Source organism: Borostomias antarcticus, assembly GCF_949987555.1.
Source record: "Borostomias antarcticus genome assembly, chromosome: 16".
Classification (NCBI taxonomy): domain Eukaryota; kingdom Metazoa; phylum Chordata; class Actinopteri; order Stomiiformes; family Stomiidae; genus Borostomias; species Borostomias antarcticus.
This window is the reverse complement of record NC_140249.1, coordinates 18,058,477-18,079,590: the sequence shown is the minus strand read 5'-3', so window position 1 is coordinate 18,079,590 and position 21,114 is coordinate 18,058,477. Positions and strand designations below refer to the sequence as shown.

The window sequence follows — 21,114 nt, the reverse complement described above, 5'->3', positions numbered from 1 at the left end:
GCTGCAGCTGAGCACTCTCCCTGGCCACCCAGATTCACACTCTCAGGTTTACTTGGGGTGGGGATAGAACAGTCCATTGGCTCTTCTTGATGGGTAATAAAACACAGAGGGTAATTCATTGTAATGCATATACAGTGTATGGTGCCGCTAAGGTGGAAAAGCACTATATAAGTGCAGTCCATTTACCATTTACCATTTACTGACAGCTCAACAATCATAAGTCTCCCTAGCATAGTTGTGCTCATCCCTGACCACCTCGGTGTTGATGACGATCTGGTTACTCTCCTATCTTCTGTTTACAGGCGCTGATATCGCTGACATCATCACACTCTGCAGGTCGAGTACACGCTGTGGAATGACAATGTATAACCACCTTAGTGTACGTTATTCTTTGTCATATGACTTACTCTTATTGTTAGTGTGTAAATAACCTTTTTTTTTTTTTACACTACCTAGCTAGGCCTAGTTATTGTCATGGTTAGTGTAACCACTGTAAACTAACTGGAATTGCTCTGAGACTTGCTTCAGGTTGACATGTTTTTTTTATCTGTCCTGTACACAGAAAGGCATCACACCACAGTTAGCTTATAGAGATGGAAAAGAAGGTCCCAGACAAGCAGTGTCAACTGGGACCATCTTTAAATGGCTGTGATGTGATGCACCTTTCTGTGTACAGGTCAGATAAAAATCATGTCAACCCGAAGCAAGTCTCTGAGCTATTCCTACAAGTTTACAATGGTTAACTGTAAACTGAGTGGTTACACTAGCTAACTAGCTAGCTAGCACTGACAGGTCCAGTCAATTTCAATTTCTACACTTTTGTAAACAAATTAAACCAACAATTACCTATCAGGATTTTTTGTGAACAGCTAATGATAGCTAGCTAACTTAGCTAGCACTGACAGGTCCAGTAAACGTCAACTTCAATTTGTACACTTTTGTGAACATGTTAAACAAACAATTACCTGTCAGAATCTTTGGGAAACCGGTGAAAGGCAAGCTCTGGACATGTAGCCTACTCTGATAGTTCTGACAATTTATTGCAGAACACACCTTCGTTTTTCCAGACGTATTTCGGCAGTTGTAGTCTTCATGATGACCTGACTGGATGAATTCTGCTGCAGATAATCCATAATAGCGGAAAAGCCACATGAGCACTCTCTTCAAGCGGGTGCCAAAAATTCGCCTAACTGTCCCCTCTTGGCATTCCATGCTCTTTGACGGTACTGGCGACTTCTGATTAAACGGACACACATTTTGCTCCGAGAAACTCTGAGTGCATGCTCTTGTTCTTGTTTAATTGTTGTTATTAAATCTATTTCTGCAATAACTGCACTTATGGCTGTGTTTATTCTACATTAACGTTACTACTCGTTGCTTCGGGAGTCTCCTTTGCCAGCAGCCTCAACGCCAGACCCCAATAGTTATTTTGCTGATACACTGCGTTAGATACACTAATTACGTTACTGCATGCTGCAGATCTCTCTATGGGTGAGGGACACTCCATGCAAAAATCTGTTTTTCAAATTTGGTGTTAAAAAAAAACAACATTTTTTTTCTTTTTTTTCTCTCCAAATCCTGGCAATTCAATGGTAGCGCCGGAATCCCGGCGACACCAATCAGATAACGACTTTTGCGATCGGACGCTCCCATCCAACCTGGCTCCGCCCATCTAATCTGGGCTAGCGTCCGTCATTTGCTGCTACGACCTGTCACTCTTTTAATTTTGACAGGTCAATACACCCTCAGAAAACCAGCTTGTGTGGCGAAGTGGCACAGACTCTATTATGCGGTAGCCTAAAGCGCAGCGATTTAATGTAATATTTGAGTCTGGAGAGCGATAATATTATACATCCAGACTCAAATATTACATGAAATCACAGCAATCTAACGTAATATTTGAGTCTGGAGAGAGATAGTCTCTCTCCATACTCGAATATTACCTTGAATCCCTGTGCTCGCTACGTAATAGCTTACAGTCAGTGCCACTTCACCGCCCAAACTGGTATTCTGAGGGCATATCGACGGTTCAAAATTGAAAGAGTGACAGGTCGTAGCAGCAAATGAGAGACGCTAGTCCAGGTTAGATGGGCGGATATCTATGGGTGGGAACGCCTGATCGCGAAAGTCGTTACTGATTGGTATTGGAATTGCCAGGATTTGAGCACCAGATCGCCAAAAAGTGAAATAAAATTATATTTTGTCAAATGTACGCATTCACAAGTCACGTTAGCTAAACTGACGTTAACTCACTCATTCCTGAATTTAATTATTGAATTGCTAACCACTGACATGGGCTACTACATTACAGGTACAAGATTTTTCTTCAGAATATGAAAATGAATGATGCATTATGATAATCACATTTTTGTCCCATTTTGCTGCAGTCAGGCGAAAACTTTTCTTTATTTTATTTTAATTAGAAGCTAGGCGACCATCTCTGAAATGAAAAACAGGGGCAGGTCACTTTAGGCCCTATATATTTCAACAAGATATCCAATGTTATTACTAACGAAATAAAAAAGGGGGACATTTCCAGTTTTACATATTTTTAGCACTGTAAATGTAACATAATACGTCAGGCATCCACTCACTCTGTCTTTGATTAGTAGCTAGATACCTTACAATCGGGGCTCTGCTATATTGACTGCCTGTTTCTACAGTTTCCTGTACTGGGAAGCTAGCTTGCTAGCTACGCTAGTTACGCAGTACACGGGTGTAGCTATCACAACGCATTAGCTGCATGTCTAGCGGAAAACATTTACATCGTATTTCCCATATGAAATGAATGTTTTTAATTGTAATTATCTTAGGTTGTTAGTAGTCAGTCGTTTTAGTAAATCTGTTGAAGGCAGCGGGTAAGCTAGTGCTACTTGCTGTAGCTGGCTATATTCATGTTTACTAGCTAGCTAACTGTCCAGCTAGCCTTGTCGGGTACGCCTATGATGTCAAATTTCAAGAGAAATTCAAGAAAGAAAGGTAGGCCATGGCCTCTTGAGCGATTGGATTAGCAAACCTGTTGTTGTTTTAACAATCTAACGATTGTCTGTTTACATAGCTAGCTAATGTCATTTTAAGTTTTCTCTGAAAATGAGCGTTCTAGTTTTTTCTGCTAGCTCGTTAGCCAATGCTAATATCCGGGACGGGCAAGATTTGCTATCCTACTATCTCCCCTCCCTAGCAGAAGGCTAGCTGGCTAACTTGCGCTAGCTATTATTTGTATTGGCTGGTTACCAAGTTGAGCGGGATAACACGGCTAACGTTAGCTGGTTTTCTGGGTTAGTTAAGTTACACCTTTCTTGTGATCTTTGGCAAAAATTCTTGGCTACAAAATTGCTTTGTCACTTTTACATGATATCACATTGATATGAAGCAGATAACGTTAGTAACTTAGCTAGTGAAAGCCTTTCTGTATGAAGACTTTAGCTTTGTCTATCGAATATGACACGTAGCTAACCAGTTAGCTGCAAGCTAGCATTTTCTAGCTAGCTAGCTACATTTGTTTATTTCAGCTAGCTAAGGTGTTTGATTGTTGCAATGCAATGGATCCTAACGTTGTTTCATTTGCTAGCTAACGACGTTACACCAAACTTCGCCTATCAGACCAACTAACGTGGTTCTACCAACTAGTTATAGCTAGTGTTATACTACCAGAAAGTTGTCTGTTCAAACTATGTAATTGGATGACCGCTTTGATAGTTATCTAGCTAGCTTGCTAGGTAAAGGATACTACATTCTAAAATGCATATCTACCTAGCTAACCAGTTAGGGAATTAGTACTTTGGGTAAAATGTTGATGCTTGTCCAGCTGCACTGACCTTTGCTGTGGTCTTAGATTAGCCTGTTTGCTTTTGTTGAGTCTGAAAGTGAATCTAATATTGGGATACCATGTTTCTCAGACCTCTCTCCTATCTCTTTCAGAGGAGGGTTCTGACAGCCAGACAGCCTGCTTTGGTCTGCCATGGTTATCAGTCACCAGCTGAAATTGTCATCAGCATTTACCTAGCTAATATGCTTAAGAATTTGTTGATACTGATTTCAGCTTTACACGTGTTAATATTACACTGTTGGCCCCTGATTATGTATTTAACCACATGCCCAACAAGTCTATTAGGTGTATTATTATTATTATTGTTATTATTAGTAGTAGTAGTAGCAGTAGCAGCGCTAGTAGCAGCAGCAGCAGTAGTAGTGTTGGTGGTGGTGTACTTTATTGACCCTGGAAGGAAATTGATATTAGACATACTAGCTAGTTCACCACGTCTCTCATAAGTCAGTCTTTGTATTTCGGTCATTAATGGTGCTTTGTGCCACTTGATTTAGGTCCAGTAAGTGCAAGTGTGTTTCCAAATTGGGTGGGTTAATAGAATTCAGTTACACTTGGTAGACACTTTTTAACAAAACGTGTCCTCAGCATTTACTTGTATTTACTAACACATGTAGGCTTATGTGGTATGCCTTTGTCAGGGACCGCACCTAGCCTTTGGCAGCCCCTAGCCGACATGTACTGCAAGGAAGCCACAGCATTCCCCTATTCACTATATAGACACACAGATAAATCACAATGCCTTATCACACCACCCCAACCCCCCTGATTGTAATTTAGAGATAAGTCAAGCCAAATAGAGAAGGCTGGTGAGCTGTGCCTGAAAACCAAATTAATGAAAATTCCAGAGCACAATGATGATCTGTGTTTGGGCGTCTGTCTTTCTTGGAATTGCGGCTAGGCCCACCCCGTCATGGTTTTAAAATAATGTGCTAGGCCGAGCCTGCCAATGATTGTGTGTTCCCCTCATTTGACTCTTGTGTTGTTGGTCATCTTTGTTTACTGGAAAAAATCCCGCCCAAGTGTTAGAAAAATGTTCCTGGCATTTAAATGTCTTTTGAGTTCCAAATCTAAGATTTTTAAGAGGGTGCTAACTGATCTCTCTGGTAATTTTGTTTTGATACTGCTGCATTTTTTATTTGTTGTAGTGTTTTGCCAAATTGTGACCAAAATACGACTATTTCTAAAGACTGCATGCATCTTTTAGGCAAACTTCCAGTTGTGTGGTCTCGAGTTTTGGCTGTGGGTGTAGCCAGCATGGGAGCTGCCCCGGGCTGGCATGGTCCTTATTAAGGACGCAAGATATTTTAGAACCGATCTCCTAAATAGCACCCTAGCCCACATTGGGGAGTGCTGCCTCTAGCTGTCAGTAAACATAATAATTAGGCCAATCTGCTTATAATAAACATGTTGAAGTTGGCCTTGGTGTCTATATTGTCAAATTTTCCCACCTAATTTTTAAACCCTTTACACTGGGCAACTCCGCTTCTCTCTATGTCTTTTACGAAACCTTCCTCACAGCCAACTCAAAATCCCATTCTTCACCCTCCCCCTCTCCTCCCAGCATAGACTGTCCATGGCGAGTGTGTGGCAGTAGCAGAAGTGACTGACGGTCCCCCCTGAGCAGTCAGCCAGCCAGCCAGCAGAGGGAGGCCAGCAGAGGCAGCGAGGGTAGAGCAGTGGACCGGAGCCCCTCCTCCCAGGAGGACGACCGCCATGGCCTCCCGCCAGAGGAACTCTGTGCGCATCCTGTCCAGCCGGGAGCGGGGCTCGCAGGCCTTCGGCTCCCAGCGCCTCCTGCAGCAGATGGTGGAGGAGAAGGTCCGTTGGATGAAATGGCAGAATCAGGTGAGCGGAGGCGCCGGGGACGGGAGGGTGGAGAAAGGAACGGCGCCCGTGTTTCAGACGAAAGGACAGACGAATATAGACAAGGGGTTTTTGTCGTCCATAGACAGCAGCACTCCACATTGCATGCTTTAACACTTAGTGGAATATGGTGTTGAATGCCCCGATCTGCCCACTCTCACTCTCTCCAGTGGGCGTTTTGATCTGGGACAAAGCTATTGCCTTTAACTCATCGCCATGGAAACCCAGCCGAGTGTATATCTCGATCATTTTTAATCTATTTCTGGGAGTCATAACTCAATACTAAGTTGGTGCTGAAACAATTAAAGGGGATTGGCATGGTTATATAAAGACCTACTTAAAAGACCTGCTGATTTGGGAATGTGTAGTCACACTGTGTACTCTTAACGCGTGTTTAAAAAATAAACAAAACATCACGTACCTCCCGTGTAAGATTGGCTTATGCTTTGTTTGTTTGCTCCCCTTCAGAAAGTGGAGCTGCCGGACAGCCCTCGATCAACGTTCCTGTTGGCGTTCAGCCCGGACCGGTAAGGGACCCCACCACATAAATGGGTTCATGGGAAGTGCCTGTTATAACGGCACTACATTCAATCCTGCTGCCCTTCTATGCCCCCCCTCCAATAGGACCCTAATGGCTTCCACCCATGTCAATCACAACATCTACATCACCGAGGTGAAAACTGGAAAGTGCCTGCATTCCCTGGTGGGCCATCGCCGTACGCCCTGGTGCGTGACCTTTCACCCCACCATCCCTGGCCTGGTGGCCTCCGGGTGCCTTGACGGAGAAGTCCGCATCTGGGACCTACATGTGAGTGGCACTCGGCGTTCAAATCAGACCTCCAGAAAAGAGTTCTTCTTAAATAGATTAAATAGTGGTGTTACTTTCAGGAAAATTGAATGTTAACTTGTAACTGTTGAGTACAATATTTATTTAACCTCTGTGCCAAACCGCCCGTCCTTCACAGTAATGCAGGGAGCTGTTCATACTGTATACACCATTTACTAGACGCTGTTCACATGGTGCTGAACTGTCTCGAAGCCATACATTTTACGATAGTCATGCCAACATCTGAATTGGTTACAACCATTGTCTAATAGTTTCCTCATATACTTACGACTGCGGCCTCCCCCTCCGTGGCCTTGCAGGGCGGCAGCGAGAGCTGGTTCACAGAGAGCAACGTGGCCATCGCCTCGCTGGCCTTCCACCCCACCGCCCAGCTGCTGCTCATCGCCACCAACAACGAGCTCCACTTCTGGGACTGGAGCAGACCCGAGCCCTTCGCCGTGGTCAAGACCGGCAGCGAGACCGAGAGAGTCAGGTCTGGTAGACCCCCCCCCCCCCTAGCTCAGACAAGACACATGAGCCAAAAAGAAAATGTTTTCGCGTTAGATGTCGCTCTATGGATGATTCTAGTCGATGTTTGTCTCACCCCATAGGGCCCAGGAGGGGCTGGAGAGACATAGGGATCACAATTTCGGTCTGGCTGAGTTCCGAATCACGTACTTCCATACTTTATAATACGCCAACAGTTGATGTAGTATGTCCCAATACATAGTATGCCACATGCAGTATGGCAAAAATACCAGGATGTCCCACTACATCCGGTCATATTTTGCAGTATGCAAGCCAGCAACTTTTCTGTCTATTCTGACCCACAATCCTGTGCTCAGCGGAAATGCTGAAATCTCACATGTGCGAGTCGCGCCGGAGGCGTTTTGATGAATCCCAGCTGTGGACGAATGTGGCTTTATGGACAGCGACGGATGTGGTCAAATTTCAAGGTGCAATGTTATGACAAGACATGTCCCAATTGGATGTACACTGCGTGCAAAGTACATTATTTCTAAGGGTAGCTGTAGTACGTACTGGTAGTAAAAAGTAGAAGTATGCGATTCGGAACGCAGCCTCTGGCAGGTCTGTCAGCATTTTTTTTTTAGCCAATCAAATCGCATTGAGCAGGTGAAGCCTCTAATTGCATTGGACAGATCCAGCCAGTTAAAGTTTTTAGCTTGGAAGAATGGAAGCCGAGGATCAAGTTCAAACAGTATGTAATCACCTCAATAACAATAGAAACCTAATACAAAGCTTGTAAGGCTGTCATTAAGAGGCTGACTTTGCAGCAATATTGGTCGCGAACGCTGAAGAGAGCAAATTACAGGCCGAGCCCAATAATGATATGAAGTGTTAATGTTGCTTTGGGGGAGATTTTCGTAGCTGTCAGTAGGTGACTCAATGAAATTGAGTTGTTTATCCGGGGGTGAGCGTACGTGACCATGGAGTTGGGGGGGGGGGGGGGGTCATCTGGGGTCTGTGGCAATGTGGTGTGAGACGTATCTGGCGATCGCCCTTGTTTTATAAGAATATTGCTGAAAATGGAAAACAGTAACTGGCCTTTTGTTGGGAGCGGTGGACCATTTGACGCTAAAATATATTTCTATATTTAGGTTGGTGAGGTTTGATCCTTTGGGGCACAATCTTCTCACAGCTATAGTGAACCCCTCCAACCAGCAGGTGAGTCTCTCCATATACAATCTGAGGAACTGAGGAGTTCTTAAAATAGGATATGTGCTCTCAGGCTGAATGAATAGTTTCTTTCACAGCAAAAACAACTGTAGTATAACTTGATATTTGTTGTTGTGTTGTCTCCCAGAATGAAGATGACTCTGAGGTGCCCATGGACAGCGTGGAGATGCCCCACTTCCGCCAGCGCTCCTTCCTGCCCTCCCAGCCGGTCCGCCGCACGCCCATCCTCCACAACTTCCTCCACATCCTGTCCTCGCGCTCCTCGGGGGCGCCGGCCGGCGGGGAGCAGCCCCGCCCCAGCGCCGAGGCCGGCGGCGAGCCTCCCAGCATGCCCCTGGGCCAGTACCCCACCTCCCACGAGCGCGGGCCGCCCTACCCGGGCTGCACCCAGCACCTCGGCATGGTGTGCCTGTGCAGCCGCTGCACATCCAACCGCAGCCCCTCCCTGGGCGAGGGCCCGCCCCCGGCCTCCGCCAGGGCCCCCCCGGAGCCCCCCCACGCCTCCACCTTCTCGTCGGCGCGGACCGAGCCGCGGCAGCCCTCCGAGCGGCCCTCCGCCTTCACCTCGGTGTACTACGCCGGGGGCAGCTCCATGAGCCGCTCCGTACCGACCCCCCACCTGGCGGGTCAGCCTCTGAGCCAGCAGCCCCCCGGCCACGAACCCTCCGCCCGTCTGCCCGGGCCCGACTGGACACGCAGCCTGCTCAACATGCGCGCCGGCGCCGAGGGCGGGGCCGGGATGCTGCCCCCCCGGACCAGCTCCTCCTCTGTCAGCCTCCTGTCGGTGCTCCGACAGCAGGACGGCAACTCCCAGTCCCCCGTGTATACCTCCGCCACCGAGGGGCGGGGCTTCCCCCCGCAGGGCCCCGAGCCGGGCTCCGCCGGGGCTAATCAGAGAGGGGGAGGGGGCGGCGGCGGAGGGGCGGGCACCAGCAGCGGGCACCACCCCTTCTGGGACGGCACTCGCAGCAGCAACCCGGCCTCCTTCCGCAACGTCTTGCAGTGCAACTTGAGCCGCTACTTCATGGAGTTCGACCGCATGCAGGACCTGGAGTCGCCGCTGGGGGGCGCCGGCGGTGTGGAGGGCGGCCAGGAGCCGACGCAGGAGCTGCTCAACAACAACATTGACCCTGAAAGGCCCGGACCCTCGTCCTCGGCCTCCACGCACTACCAGCCCCCTCCCCCGCCCCCCCACGGCGCGGAGAACAACCCCCCTCCCTCCGGCTCGCAGGCCCACTCCTCCAGGGGCCACCTGAACCGCTGCCGGGCGTGCCACAACCTGCTCACCTTCAACCACGACTCCCAGCGCTGGGAGCGCACCAGCCCGGCCTCGTCCACCTCCGCCTCCACCCTGGAGCCGCCCTCCTGGCAGCCCCCCAGCCCAGCCTACGAGGAGGGGGGCCAGGGGCCACGGAGAGACCCCCAGGCTCAGGAGAGGAGGGCCCCGGTGAGGGAGCCCAGCGAGCAGACCACCGGGGTCGTCGGTGTCGGCGGCGGCGGTGGCGGCGGCTCGGTGCCCTTCTCCATCGCTGTCTCCAATCCCCAGTCCGGGGAGCAGACGGTGGGCCTGGTGTACAACCAGGAGACGGGCCAGTGGGAGAGGGTCTACCGGCAGGCCGCCTCGGGCCGCTCGGCAGACGCACCGCCAGAGGCCTTAAACCAGGAAATGCCTGTGGAAAACCCGGACGAGGACTCTCTCAGGAGGTAAGGAAGCAGGACCTGAGGAAGGGGGCCTTTTGGCCTCTGAGGGCTTTTGCTCAGACTTGGGCCCTGTTTACACGACAACGACCCCTGCGTAAAACGGAAACATTTTGTTGCGGTGCGGCCTTTCAACGGCATGACAACGGTGTTTTGGGGGCCTGAAACCGGGTTCCAGAGTGGAATGATTCAAGAACGCCACCCTTATCGTTGCCGTGCGAACTGGCAATACGCAATTGTTGTGAAAACGGTGACAACACTGCCTAATAGGCATGCGTGATAGAAGAATATGAGGGATGTAGCCTACTTTACTAACTTTACTACTCACAACACAGTGTAGTGAGATAATGAAAGGAAACAAATAACTAAATAAAAGGAGAACAAACTAAATATAAGCCAATTAATTTAGTGACAAAAAAAGATTTGCGCATGGTAACTCACCCCAAACGAGACCAGTTTTAAAACCCCAGTTTTAAAACCCCGGAGCCACATCTGGATACCCTAAAGCATTTTAGTCCCTCGCCAGACGACTTAGCTGACTGGGCACAACGATTGCTGTCCATAATCTGGGCATTAACGGGCAATAATGGGAAATACCATTCAGAACGAGACCTAGGACTAGCCTATTGACTGCAGAGGGAGAGACCTACTGCATATAGAAAAGAAAAACATAATAATAATAATAACACAGAATAGCTAAACAAAATATAGTAGAACCGAGTAGAATAGCCTGGTAGCAAAATGACATATTTTTATAGCATAACCTACAAATCAGCTAGGCCATGAAGCCCAAGGCAGTCGATATGGCTAAAAGACACGTCATTTTTAGGTTCACATCATATCTGTGTGCTGTTAAAGATCCGTTTTTATATATGATATAACAAAATATAAATGTGTAAGACTGTGCTTACTATTGTGAAATAATAATAGGCCTACATTTTACACAGCGGTCTCGGTCTGACAGGTGTGTGAAAACCTGGTGGAAGCGGTGTTAATAAAGGATGTGAATGAATTAGATTTCTTTAACAGTAATGTCAAATTACCAACATTTCTTAAAATGGAGATCTCACTCCTCCAGCAAAAAAGTTGCCGCACTTTAAGCCCTAGCCTACTGTGATCAGCAGGGAAACATTTGTTAGGCTACATGAAGGCAAACAAAAAACATTTGTGGCAAAGACCTGGGAGAACAAGCGTTTGGTGGGACTATTTTGTGAATGGCTCGAGCATAGATGGAAGGAACACTTCCGTAGGCCATGTCCAAAGCCTGTAGCCTGCTGGCTTGGCATGCAAAGCCTACTACAGCGTTTTCAATCATTTTTGCGTATCCGTTTGAATGCGGATCGTTATCACAATACTGTTGTGTGAACGTGGACGTTTTGTAAAACGCAAAAGAAAAACGTTCCTGTTTAGGAAAATTCGTAGTCTTGTAAACGGGGCCGAATTCAACAAGTTGATTATACCGTTTGTAATCCACTGGCACAGTCACACCCATACAGTATGTCTTCTCTGACAGAGTTTTTACAGTTGGAGACTACATCTGGTCTCCTTTTTTCAAAGACTGAATGGGAATTGATTCAGATTGCATGTGATTCTCTTGTTTCTGCTGTGAACAGGAGGCTGTTGGAGTCCTCCCTGCTGTCTCTCTCCCGTTATGACATGGCAGGATCCAGGGATCACCCCATCTACCCAGACCCAGCCAGGTAAACAACACACGCACAACAACACCCAACCACACCTTTTACGAAATACTATTATTGAGTTGGAGCTTCCGTTGACACTATTAAAAACCATTTGAGCTGCCCCATCTGTTTATTAGGGTGGTCCTGTGTGTAGATGGTCGGGGCTTTGGCTGTATACAGAATGTGGATATGTAGGCCTACTAGCAATGTAACCACATCATGTCCCTGTTGATTCTAAACGGTTAGGAAACGGGAAGAGAACGAGGGCTGTTACTAGTGTCGGGCCCACCCTCCCCCCCGTAACTAGGGCTGGGTTTAAAAAATTGATTCATCGATTCTGAATCAAATGATTCCGAATCGATTCATGAATCCCAAAATTGATCTTTTATTTAATGAATGAATGAATAAATGAAGGAATGAAAAGTTCATTAATTCATTCACTGATTCATTCATTCATTTTTGGAAATCAGTATTGATACCCAGCCATAGTATTGATGTGTTGCATAACTTGGCAGTCATGTTATTAAGGTTACAGCTAAAAAAAAAACTGATTTTAGTAACTCTAACCGAATCGATATTGAATCGAATCGAATTGTGATAATCGATTCTAAACCTTGTGAATCGGAATCGAATCGATTCTTGAAATTCTAATCGATCCCCAGCCCTCCCCGTAACCCAGCTGGCCCTGCTTGTCGCCCCGCAGGCTGTCCCCAGCAGCCTACTACGCCCAGCGGATGATCCAGTACCTGTCCAGGAGGGACAGCATCCGCCAGCGCTCGCTGCGCTACCAGCAGAACCGCCTGAGGACGCTGTCGTCCTCCTCGGACAGCCCTGCCGGAAACCCCTCCGCCTCCATGGAGAACAGCGAGGTGGACTTCGAGGAGCTCGAGTGAGTCCGCCAGAAAAGAATCTATCACTCTCGTTTCATTTGCGTTTCATTTCCCTTCGCCTTCACACGGAGCCAGGGATCCGGAGATGTGTTGTTTTCTTTTGACCCATCATCTTCTATTCGCTACAGTGATAACGGAGACCGGACGAGGCACAGAACGCCACGCAACGCCAGAATGTCTGCCCCCTCGCTCGGACGCTTCGTCCCTCGGTAAGTCGGTTCCTCGCCCGAGGTCGCGCCGGGAAGGCCGAGCTGTCGGCGTTGACAAACGGAGACGCAGGGTCGCAACAGAGAGCTTAGAATGGCCCCTTCTCATCGTTTCTGTCCTCCTCCCCAAAGGCGGTTCCTGTTACCCGAGTACCTGCCCTATGCTGGAATCTTCCATGAAAGGGGACAGCCTGGTTTGGCCACGCACTCCTCGGTGAACAGGGTCCTAGCAGGTACAGCTCCAAATCATGTCACTATCAGTACATGTCACATTGCACATCTCAAATTGCAGTAGTATCTAATTTCCATTACTTGCTTTGCCCTATCAAATATCAGTGCCAGTGGTCTTCCACCACTATTCATTCAGCCCCGTTGCTAACGGCTAGCCAAGAACTTTGCTCGTGACCTTTGTTGGCCCGACCAATGGCATTGTTCTCATCCGGGTAGCTCCAACCACTAACGTTGCTCATGTTTTTCAGGCGCCTCCATCGGGGACGGCCAGTCTGCGGTCGCCAGCAACATCGCCAACACCACCTACCGGCTGCAGTGGTGGGACTTCACCAAGTTTGACCTGCCGGAGATCAGCAACGGTACCGCAGCCACATCCCGTTGTTGTTTGTTCAGCCAGCTGCAATGTTTGTCTTGACTGATTGGATCTACCTCAGAGGCTAGGTTCGTTCGGTGTCGACCTCTCATCCCATGTTCTCGGTCTGCCCCCCCACACCCCCTTCAGCCTCAGTCAATGTTCTGGTGCCAAACTGCAAGATCTACAACGACGCCAGCTGCGACATCTCGGCCGACGGGCAGCTCCTGGCTGTCTTCATCCCCAGCAGCCAGAGAGGGTTCCCCGACGAGGGCATCCTGGCCGTGTACTCGCTGGCCCCGCACAACCTGGGGGAGATGCTCTACACCAAGAGATTCGGTGAGTCACGCAGTGACCCCAGGAACCCTGAGATGGAATTTTATCGTTGGTCCGCCTAAGAATAGATGGGATACCTGTAAAGTGGTATTGTTTGCTAATTGCGTGCTCTTATCTAGTCTGTTTGATATTTTGATATTTTATTAAAGGAGTAGTAAAGGGAAAATGCATGTTTAGCCCTGTTTTAAGGTTACTTATGATCATATACAATGGTTCAGATCAAAACGTTGACAAAACTAGCACTTTTGAGAAAGTCTGATAATTGCTCTACCACCGTTTAGGTCATACAATGGATGTGGGTGGGCACCGTGAAAAATCTTTCAATTATCAGACTTTCTCAAAAGTGCTAGTTTTGTCAACATTTTGATCTGAATCATTGTATATGATCATAAGTAACCTTAAAACGGGGCTAAAAATGCATTTTCCCTTTACTACTCCTTTAAGGATCCCCATTAGCTAGTGCCGTAGCAACTAGCTAGTCTTAAAAAAAAAAAACTGAAATTTTAGACTGGATTTCACTATTAATTTGGTCATTTGACTGTCATTCTATTCAGGTCCCAATGCCATCTCTGTCAGCCTGTCTCCCATGGGCTGCTATGTGATGGTGGGCCTGGCCTCACGCAGAATACTGCTGCACCCCTCCACCGACCACATGGTGGCGCAAGTGTTCAGGCTGCAGCAGCCCCACGGTGGAGAGACCTCCATCAGGGTGAGACTGAGACTATGCAGAGGGAGTAACTAGAACAGGGTTCCCATTCCAAAAGGTCTATTCCAGGCATGGGAAGTCAGGGGATTTTATCTTTTTTGGGGGAAAGTCATGGAATATCAGGGAAATTTGTAAGCAGCATGTTTAAATTTGAGTTGTCGTTGGATCAAAATGTAATATTTCCATGCAGTATTTTTCTTTATTGGGTTATTTCACACGTTTCCCATATTGTGGCACGTGAGTGGTTGTTCATCAATAACTGCTGGCAATCACTTCGGTCAAGATATACAGTCTCCTGTACTGTAGCTTTGGCTATAAAATGATGACTTCAAAAGACTGAGTGTTAAGAGTTGGCCTAGTCAACAGAAAAGCTAAATGTTTAGTTTCTAAATTTACTTTCAATCTATATGGGAGAGGGAGTCCTCTTCTGCTCTACACAAACACGCCTGTTTTCTGTTCATAGGTCATAGAAATTCAGCTTTTTAATCAGTGAATGTCAGGAAAAATTTGACTTAGTGTGGAACCATGCTAGTTTCTCCACTATGAAGGTTCGCCTTCAGATTGTAGAATTCATTGTTCTAGATTTTATATCTGTATTCTTTTATGTCAGTCTATGAAAGCATTGCACCATATGAAATTTCCAATATATCTCCCTCAAAAACAGTATCCAAATAATAATGCTGCATTCCATTTGGCCCAGGAAGTTGTGATTTACGAGATACTACTCACAGTTTTAACTGGAATGCCTTTCTCAAATTGTTTGCTCCACTTGTGAACTCATACCACTCAACCCTACCCCGAGTTCGCTCTGGAAGCCGTGAACAAGATGGCAGTTCCCTGTGTAACTAAGTGAAACTTTAGTAATACTGTTTTATAAGCATTTGTGTCTCATTAAATCAGTCGTACACGCAGTATTCCCAAACTGTTATCTGAGGACAGGTTCACTACCCCTTTTGTATGCACAAAATACTGCGTAGTGCATTATCTACTGGTTTGAGAAACCAAGCTAGCTAACGTCCATCTTTGTTCCGAGCTGTTGTCTAATGTCTAACCTTAACACGGTTACCTCATGGGTGACGTCATTTTCCATCTCTCCCACCTCCCACCTCTCCACTTCCCAGACAAACAGAGCATCCTTGTTATGCTGCATCAGGTTTTTGTATTGCCAGTAGCACTACAATATAAAACCACTGCACTTTTTAAATGGATTTATTGAATGGCTCCTCCACTGAACATCATTGGCATTACGTAGCCATTACATCCAAACCATTTTCCTCAAAGCATAAACACATCAAGTGGATCATTGTAGATAGACATCACTTTGTTTTTGTTTTTTACATGTCACTTTTCAACAGTTTTACGGTAATGCATAATTTTGTTTGCAATTTACCGTCATTTCTGTGATTGGTTGTTTATGTTGTTGTTTGTCATCGTTACCTAGATGGTGTTCAACGTGGTCTACCCCATGGCGCCCGACCAGCGCAGACACGTCAGCATCAATTCAGCCAGATGGCTACCAGACCCGGGCATGGGGCTGGCCTACGGAACCAACAAAGGGGACCTGGTCATCTGCAGGCCTGTGTGAGTCCTCCTGTCCATATCCACCCAGAATCCTGCTAAACCACTTCTCTCTTAACATTGCGTTGTACCAGTATTTTCAGGCTTAAATGTAAGGTAGGTGATTTTTGACCTGCCTGTCAACCTACCGATTTTATGGATTGGTTGAATTTTCAAAGTCTAGCTTACTCTTCCTGGTAGTTGAATAGGTCTGATTTCTGAGGAGAAGCAGCAGGATGAAATTTTTGTATTTGGACTTGGTTGACCAATTCCTTAATAATAACAATATGACCAATAACAATATGACCAAGAAGCGCATTTCACGCTGGTACTTCGGAGCCCTGCTGCTTGCATGACCATCACCCATTAGATTTGATAGAGGTAAGTAAATCGAGCTTACACTTCCTGGTTTCATCACAATAGTCTATCCTACCTTTAAGACGTACTGAGGCTACTCTACGGATTTCAGATTTGGGCTCATCTACAATCTGCCACCTCCAACACTGGCAGCCAGTTGACCCCTGATTAGATTATTCTAATGGAAGGAAGCCACTAGATTGGCGTAGGCCAATTATCGGTCACTAATGAGGTCATCGTCTTTATGATTGCACGGAGGAATCCCTCCTCAGTGACAGATCAAATTACTACAACGTCATGATCCTCAGTGTAAATTAATAATAATCTCTGTTCAGGTTCTACCGTAGTGATGGGGAGAGCCCAGCAGAACCAAGCACAGAACCCATATTTTCTGTCAACAACAGTGGGGGCACCAGCAGAACCCGTGGAACTGAGAGACCAGGGTAAGAACCCTGGAGACCATGTCGCCAACTCTTAATGTTCATGTTCCATCTCCGTTAACATCTCTTTCTACCTACTTGTTCATAACTCAATCCTGAAATCCTTTTTGTGTGTGTGTGGGTGCGTGTGTGTGTGCGCGCGTGCGTGTCCATTTCTAGACCGAGCAGATCTAGCTGGAGACTGGACAGAGACATGGGTCTGATGAATGCAATTGGCCTCCAGCCTCGGCACCCTGCCCCCTCGGTGACCTCACAGGGCACCCAGACGGCAATCGTGCAGCTACAGAACGCCGAGACGCAAACGGAGAGGGACCTCCCTGAGCCCTGCACCTCCCAGGCTGCACTTGGTAGGGACCTAGCTGAGATCTCATAGACGTCCACATGTTGCTAATAGATATGTAGACATCCTCCTAGTTACCATAATTCATTCCTATCTCTAGAATTAAACTTGGAGAACTTGGTGACATTTTGATATTTTCACAGATAAGGTATGTCCATTTGGGCTCATTAGACAAACTTATGTCTCAATGCAGACTCACCAGGAGCTTCTCTCTCTTGCCTTGTCTTAGCAGAGACCCATCATGAGCTTCCCTCCACCAGCAGTGGGGCTGAGGGAAGCCTGGAGCAGCCTCAAACCAGCAGGGCCGAGGATAGCGCCCTGGGGGACGCCTCCACAGAGGCTAGCACCTCCACCTCTAACACTGGTAATCCTTCACACCTTACTGATCCTACTATCATTCCTAACAGTGCCAGATATATCACCTGTTGAAGTTTGTCATTTACATGGTTTTTACATGGCCATAAAGGTACATTCAATGGTCAGGAGAGGTACATTATAACCTGTGTGTAATTCCCTTGAATGAGCTAGAGAGTGATCTGCCTCTTGTTCGTCTAAAAGGACCAGACATTGATTGGCCAGTTCAAACTCAACAAATATAATTGAATCTCTCCTTTCCCCCCTCTCGACAAAGGTCATTTCCTGTGGCTAGCCACTGTCATAATTGTTCTACAGAAGCAGAAATCATTGATAAAGCTATTTTCCTGGTCAGTTAAAATCTGTGGCTTAATGTTACATAGCTCCCCAACAATGACATCCTTATTAGAATTTGTGCAATCAATATAGTTTAGGCTTATTTACTAAAAGATACATTTGACTGCATGTCCACTTGTAAAGGGAGCCATCTATCCAAAGAAGGTTATGTCCTGGTTCTTAGTCTCCATCCCTCCTCTCCAACAGGGGAGGCTCCGGAGTACGCCCCAGGAGAGGACGCCCTGGCCCGGATCCGCCGGCTCATCGCGGAGGGGGGCATGACGGCGGTGGTGCAGCGAGAGCAGAGCACCACCATGGCGTCCATGGGCGGCTTCGGCAACAACATCATCGTCAGCCACCGCATCCACAGGGGCTCCCAGACCGGCACGGGCGCCGGCCGCCCCCCCGCCGGCAGCCACGACCCCAACGACCCCGGCCCCTCCGCGTCGTCCTCCCGCGCCACCTCCTGCCCCCTCACCCTCACTATCACCCAGCCCCAGCCCAGCCAGGCCCACACCCTGCGCCTCACCCTGGAGCACCCCCCCCACCAGGTCCCCATGTGGGGTCCCCCCTCCCTCGCCCGCCCCCAACCCCCCGCCCTACACTCGGACGGAGCGGGGCTGTCGCTGGCCACGGACATGGACGACGTGTTCGAGGGAGGACGAATGGACGATTCGAACCCGGGCCCCTCTTCCTCCCCCCTGCACTTCTCTTCCTCCGCCTCGCACGGCCCCTACCCCTCCAGCGGCAGTCGGAACGGCAACAACAACAACAACAACAACCGCAGCAGCCGCGGTAGCGGAGACGGTTACCCTGGTGACCCTTACAGCAGGTAGTCCTGTGACTCTGCCCCTTCCAGCCCAGGACGAGGAGAGAGCGCAGCAGAGCGAGCGACGGACCGGCAACAACAGCGACCGCGCCGCTGTCTGCGAAAGACCCTCAGCAGAGACGCCGCCGCGTTCGAAAAAACAGTCTACGTCTTGCCGACGACGCGCTTCTCCCAAAAGCCTTATCTCACCACAAACGGGTGCTTTGAATCTGCGGGGTCTCCCGCCCAGAAAAGAAGGAGCCTAAGCCCCACCCCTAGCTACTACCCATCAGCTTTCAGTGGCATAGCCCCCTGCGCCACCCTCTGTATTGGTGTGCACTTACATTGCACTTAAAATGGACCTAGTTGTATGATCATTCCATATCAGAAAGGGCTTCTACTTGAAATGTGGCAGCGTTAGGGGTGCTGGATTTATCGGTCGTTTCTCTTTCGCAGTGGCGTGACAAAAGATGAGGTTACTCCATTCAGAAGTGCCATGTGAGGGGTAACGGTATGGACACGGGACAAACACAGACACCGAGTTTCGCTTCCACTTTGCGCAGCGTTTGGTGCCATGTGAATTTAATTTGGCGTGCGGTTGAGGTATTTTGAAAAGAACCAAGAAGAAGAAGAAAAAAGAGTTATCAGCACTGCTCTATTTTGACACCTGTTTTGTACCACGTTGTATGAACATGTTTAATTGTAATATGATAACCAGAGAGAAAGAGAAAAAAACGAATCCTTAACGTGTGAATCATGAGGTGACGTGCGCGGGTGCGAACATCTCCACGTCTCCCGCCACACCTCTAAAGAGTATCTGCAGCTGCCTATTGTTGATTTTTTTTTTTTATGTCTGAGAGGTCCCCCCAAATGGATCATGGTCATTTACACACGAGCCTCGAGCGTCCAGTGCGCGTTGTCAGAAGTGAAAGACTGAGCCCCCTATTGCTTCTCCAAGCTCCAGGTACAGTGGACAGACAAAACCAGTGGATGTATTGTTACATGGCTTATCAATCATTTCTGACTGTATTGAAGGTGTAACTGTACTGCTGTTGTACTGCATGTCCTCAGCCATGCTGCGTCTCCCCCGGCTACGCTGGGGAGCACCGTCAGTACCGATCTCTCATACGACAGACCGGAGAGACGAGGCATACGCTAATCCGCACACGTGTCGGGACTTGGGAGGGCTTGTTCTCACTAGCCACCGCAGAAGAGCACTGTCCTCCCCCCGCCCCCTTCCCCCCCCCCCCCCTCCCGTTGCACTACGATGGTGACTGTTCGGGGCCAAGAGAGGAGCGTGCTGTGTCAGTGACCCTGATGACCTACCCCTACACTCTCCTCTCCACTCTCCCAACTCTGGCCTTAACGTGTGGTGGAGGAGCTCCGGCCCGGGTCCGAGACGCAGACCCTACGTCCCGGCTGCACCGGCCACCTGTTCCCCCAGGGACAACCAGAGACACACGAGTCGTTACCACTAGGATTTTTTTTTTTAGTGAAGCCTGACCGTAGACTTGAATCACACCCAGTGAACTTCCTTCCTCACCGCCCTCCCCCCCCACCCCCCAAGCCACGCCTTCTCTTCGGGCGAGAGAGACTGGACCGGAGAGCGCAGGAGCGAACAGGCGGGGCAGTGGCGTCGCAGCGGCCGACGGGATTGGCTAAGTCTGTTAGAGTGAGAGTGAGAGGTCTTTGCTGAGGTGCTTTCTCAGTCAACCCCCCCCCCCCCGGCACCTACACACCCAGCGCTTGAAAAGCACTAAAGAGGAGTCGTTTGTGTGTGTATGCTTGTTGTCTCTATGCATGTGTGTGAGAGTGTGTGTGTGTGTGGGGGGCAGAAAGCTGGTATATGTAGCATGTCTCTAGACAAAATGAACTCTGGCCTATAACCGTGTGGTCTGGTGCGTCATCACACACACACACACACACACACACACACTGGGGCGAGAGAGATTGGAGTGTTATCTCAACCTGCCCCACTAACGCCCCGCCCAACCAACCCCCTGCTGAACCAGGAAACAAAAACTTGAATTCTTGATCACCATTTGTTTTTAGATGGAGTTTTGTACTGTAATGTCTTCAGAGGCCGGTTGTAGCCTATTGTGACAGGCAGTGTCCTTAGCATATCATTTCACCAAGCCCCAAACCACGCTGGGCAAGAGACGAGAGAACGAAACGCCCTGTGCAGTTTAAGCTTTTTATTTTACATTTTAAACCCATACGCTTAGCTATCCAACATTATAATCGCTTTGTAGGGATCTTTATTGATAGAGTTTAAGTTGTGTGTGTGTGTGTGGGGGCGGGGGAGGGGGGTATTCGTGTGCTTTTGGGGGGAAAGTGGGTGTTAAAGAGAAGTGATCGGACTACGCCACATTGAGAGTACAGGACCTACGTGAGTGAAGGGAGAGTGGAGTGTTTTTTTGGAGCTGCGCAGTGAGTCGTGTGTCTGGCTCAAAGCAAGCTGTTTACTGCATGTATGAAAACTGCTCAAACTGTCTTAGTGGGTAGAAGAAAGTGAAAATGCCTGGCAGGTGAAAAAAGAAAACAGTTTAATTATCTGAATGCTCCTCCTGGCTTTACTTGATTAATGAAGATTTAAAAGAAAAAAAAA

General features: G+C 48.2%; 1 protein-coding gene across 6 annotated transcripts; it reads left to right on the top strand.

Moving 5' to 3' along the window:
- The first annotated feature begins 2,727 nt into the window (after positions 1-2,727).
- ambra1b (autophagy/beclin-1 regulator 1b) lies at positions 2,728-20,764 on the top strand. 6 transcript variants are annotated; one of them, XM_084450906.1, is made up of 19 exons: positions 2,728-2,979; positions 5,396-5,674; positions 6,161-6,219; positions 6,317-6,500; positions 6,839-7,011; positions 8,138-8,204; positions 8,344-9,920; positions 11,528-11,614; positions 12,297-12,482; positions 12,612-12,692; positions 12,822-12,922; positions 13,169-13,279; positions 13,423-13,611; positions 14,163-14,317; positions 15,756-15,895; positions 16,564-16,671; positions 16,828-17,015; positions 17,238-17,372; positions 17,906-20,764. In XM_084450906.1, exons 2-19 carry the CDS (start codon positions 5,543-5,545, stop codon positions 18,532-18,534), a joined length of 4,302 nt encoding a protein of 1,433 aa, XP_084307032.1. In that variant the 5' UTR covers positions 2,728-2,979; positions 5,396-5,542; the 3' UTR covers positions 18,535-20,764. The 6 variants fall into 6 exon arrangements, with proteins under 6 accessions (XP_084307032.1, XP_084307034.1, XP_084307033.1 ...); XM_084450908.1 differs by having other exon boundaries at positions 5,391-5,674; positions 16,837-17,015; XM_084450907.1 differs by having other exon boundaries at positions 5,391-5,674; positions 17,241-17,372.
- The last annotated feature ends 350 nt before the right edge of the window (positions 20,765-21,114 follow it).

Bases quoted from the DNA above. Each gene is read 5' to 3' on its own strand.
- ambra1b (XM_084450906.1), top strand. From the start codon at position 5,543: ATGGCCTCCCGCCAGAGGAACTCTGTGCGCATCCTGTCCAGCCGGGAG. The intron at 6,501-6,838 runs GTGAGTGGCACT...GTGGCCTTGCAG, and splicing joins TCCGCATCTGGGACCTACAT to GGCGGCAGCGAGAGCTGGTT. The intron at 8,205-8,343 runs GTGAGTCTCTCC...GTTGTCTCCCAG, and splicing joins TGAACCCCTCCAACCAGCAG to AATGAAGATGACTCTGAGGT.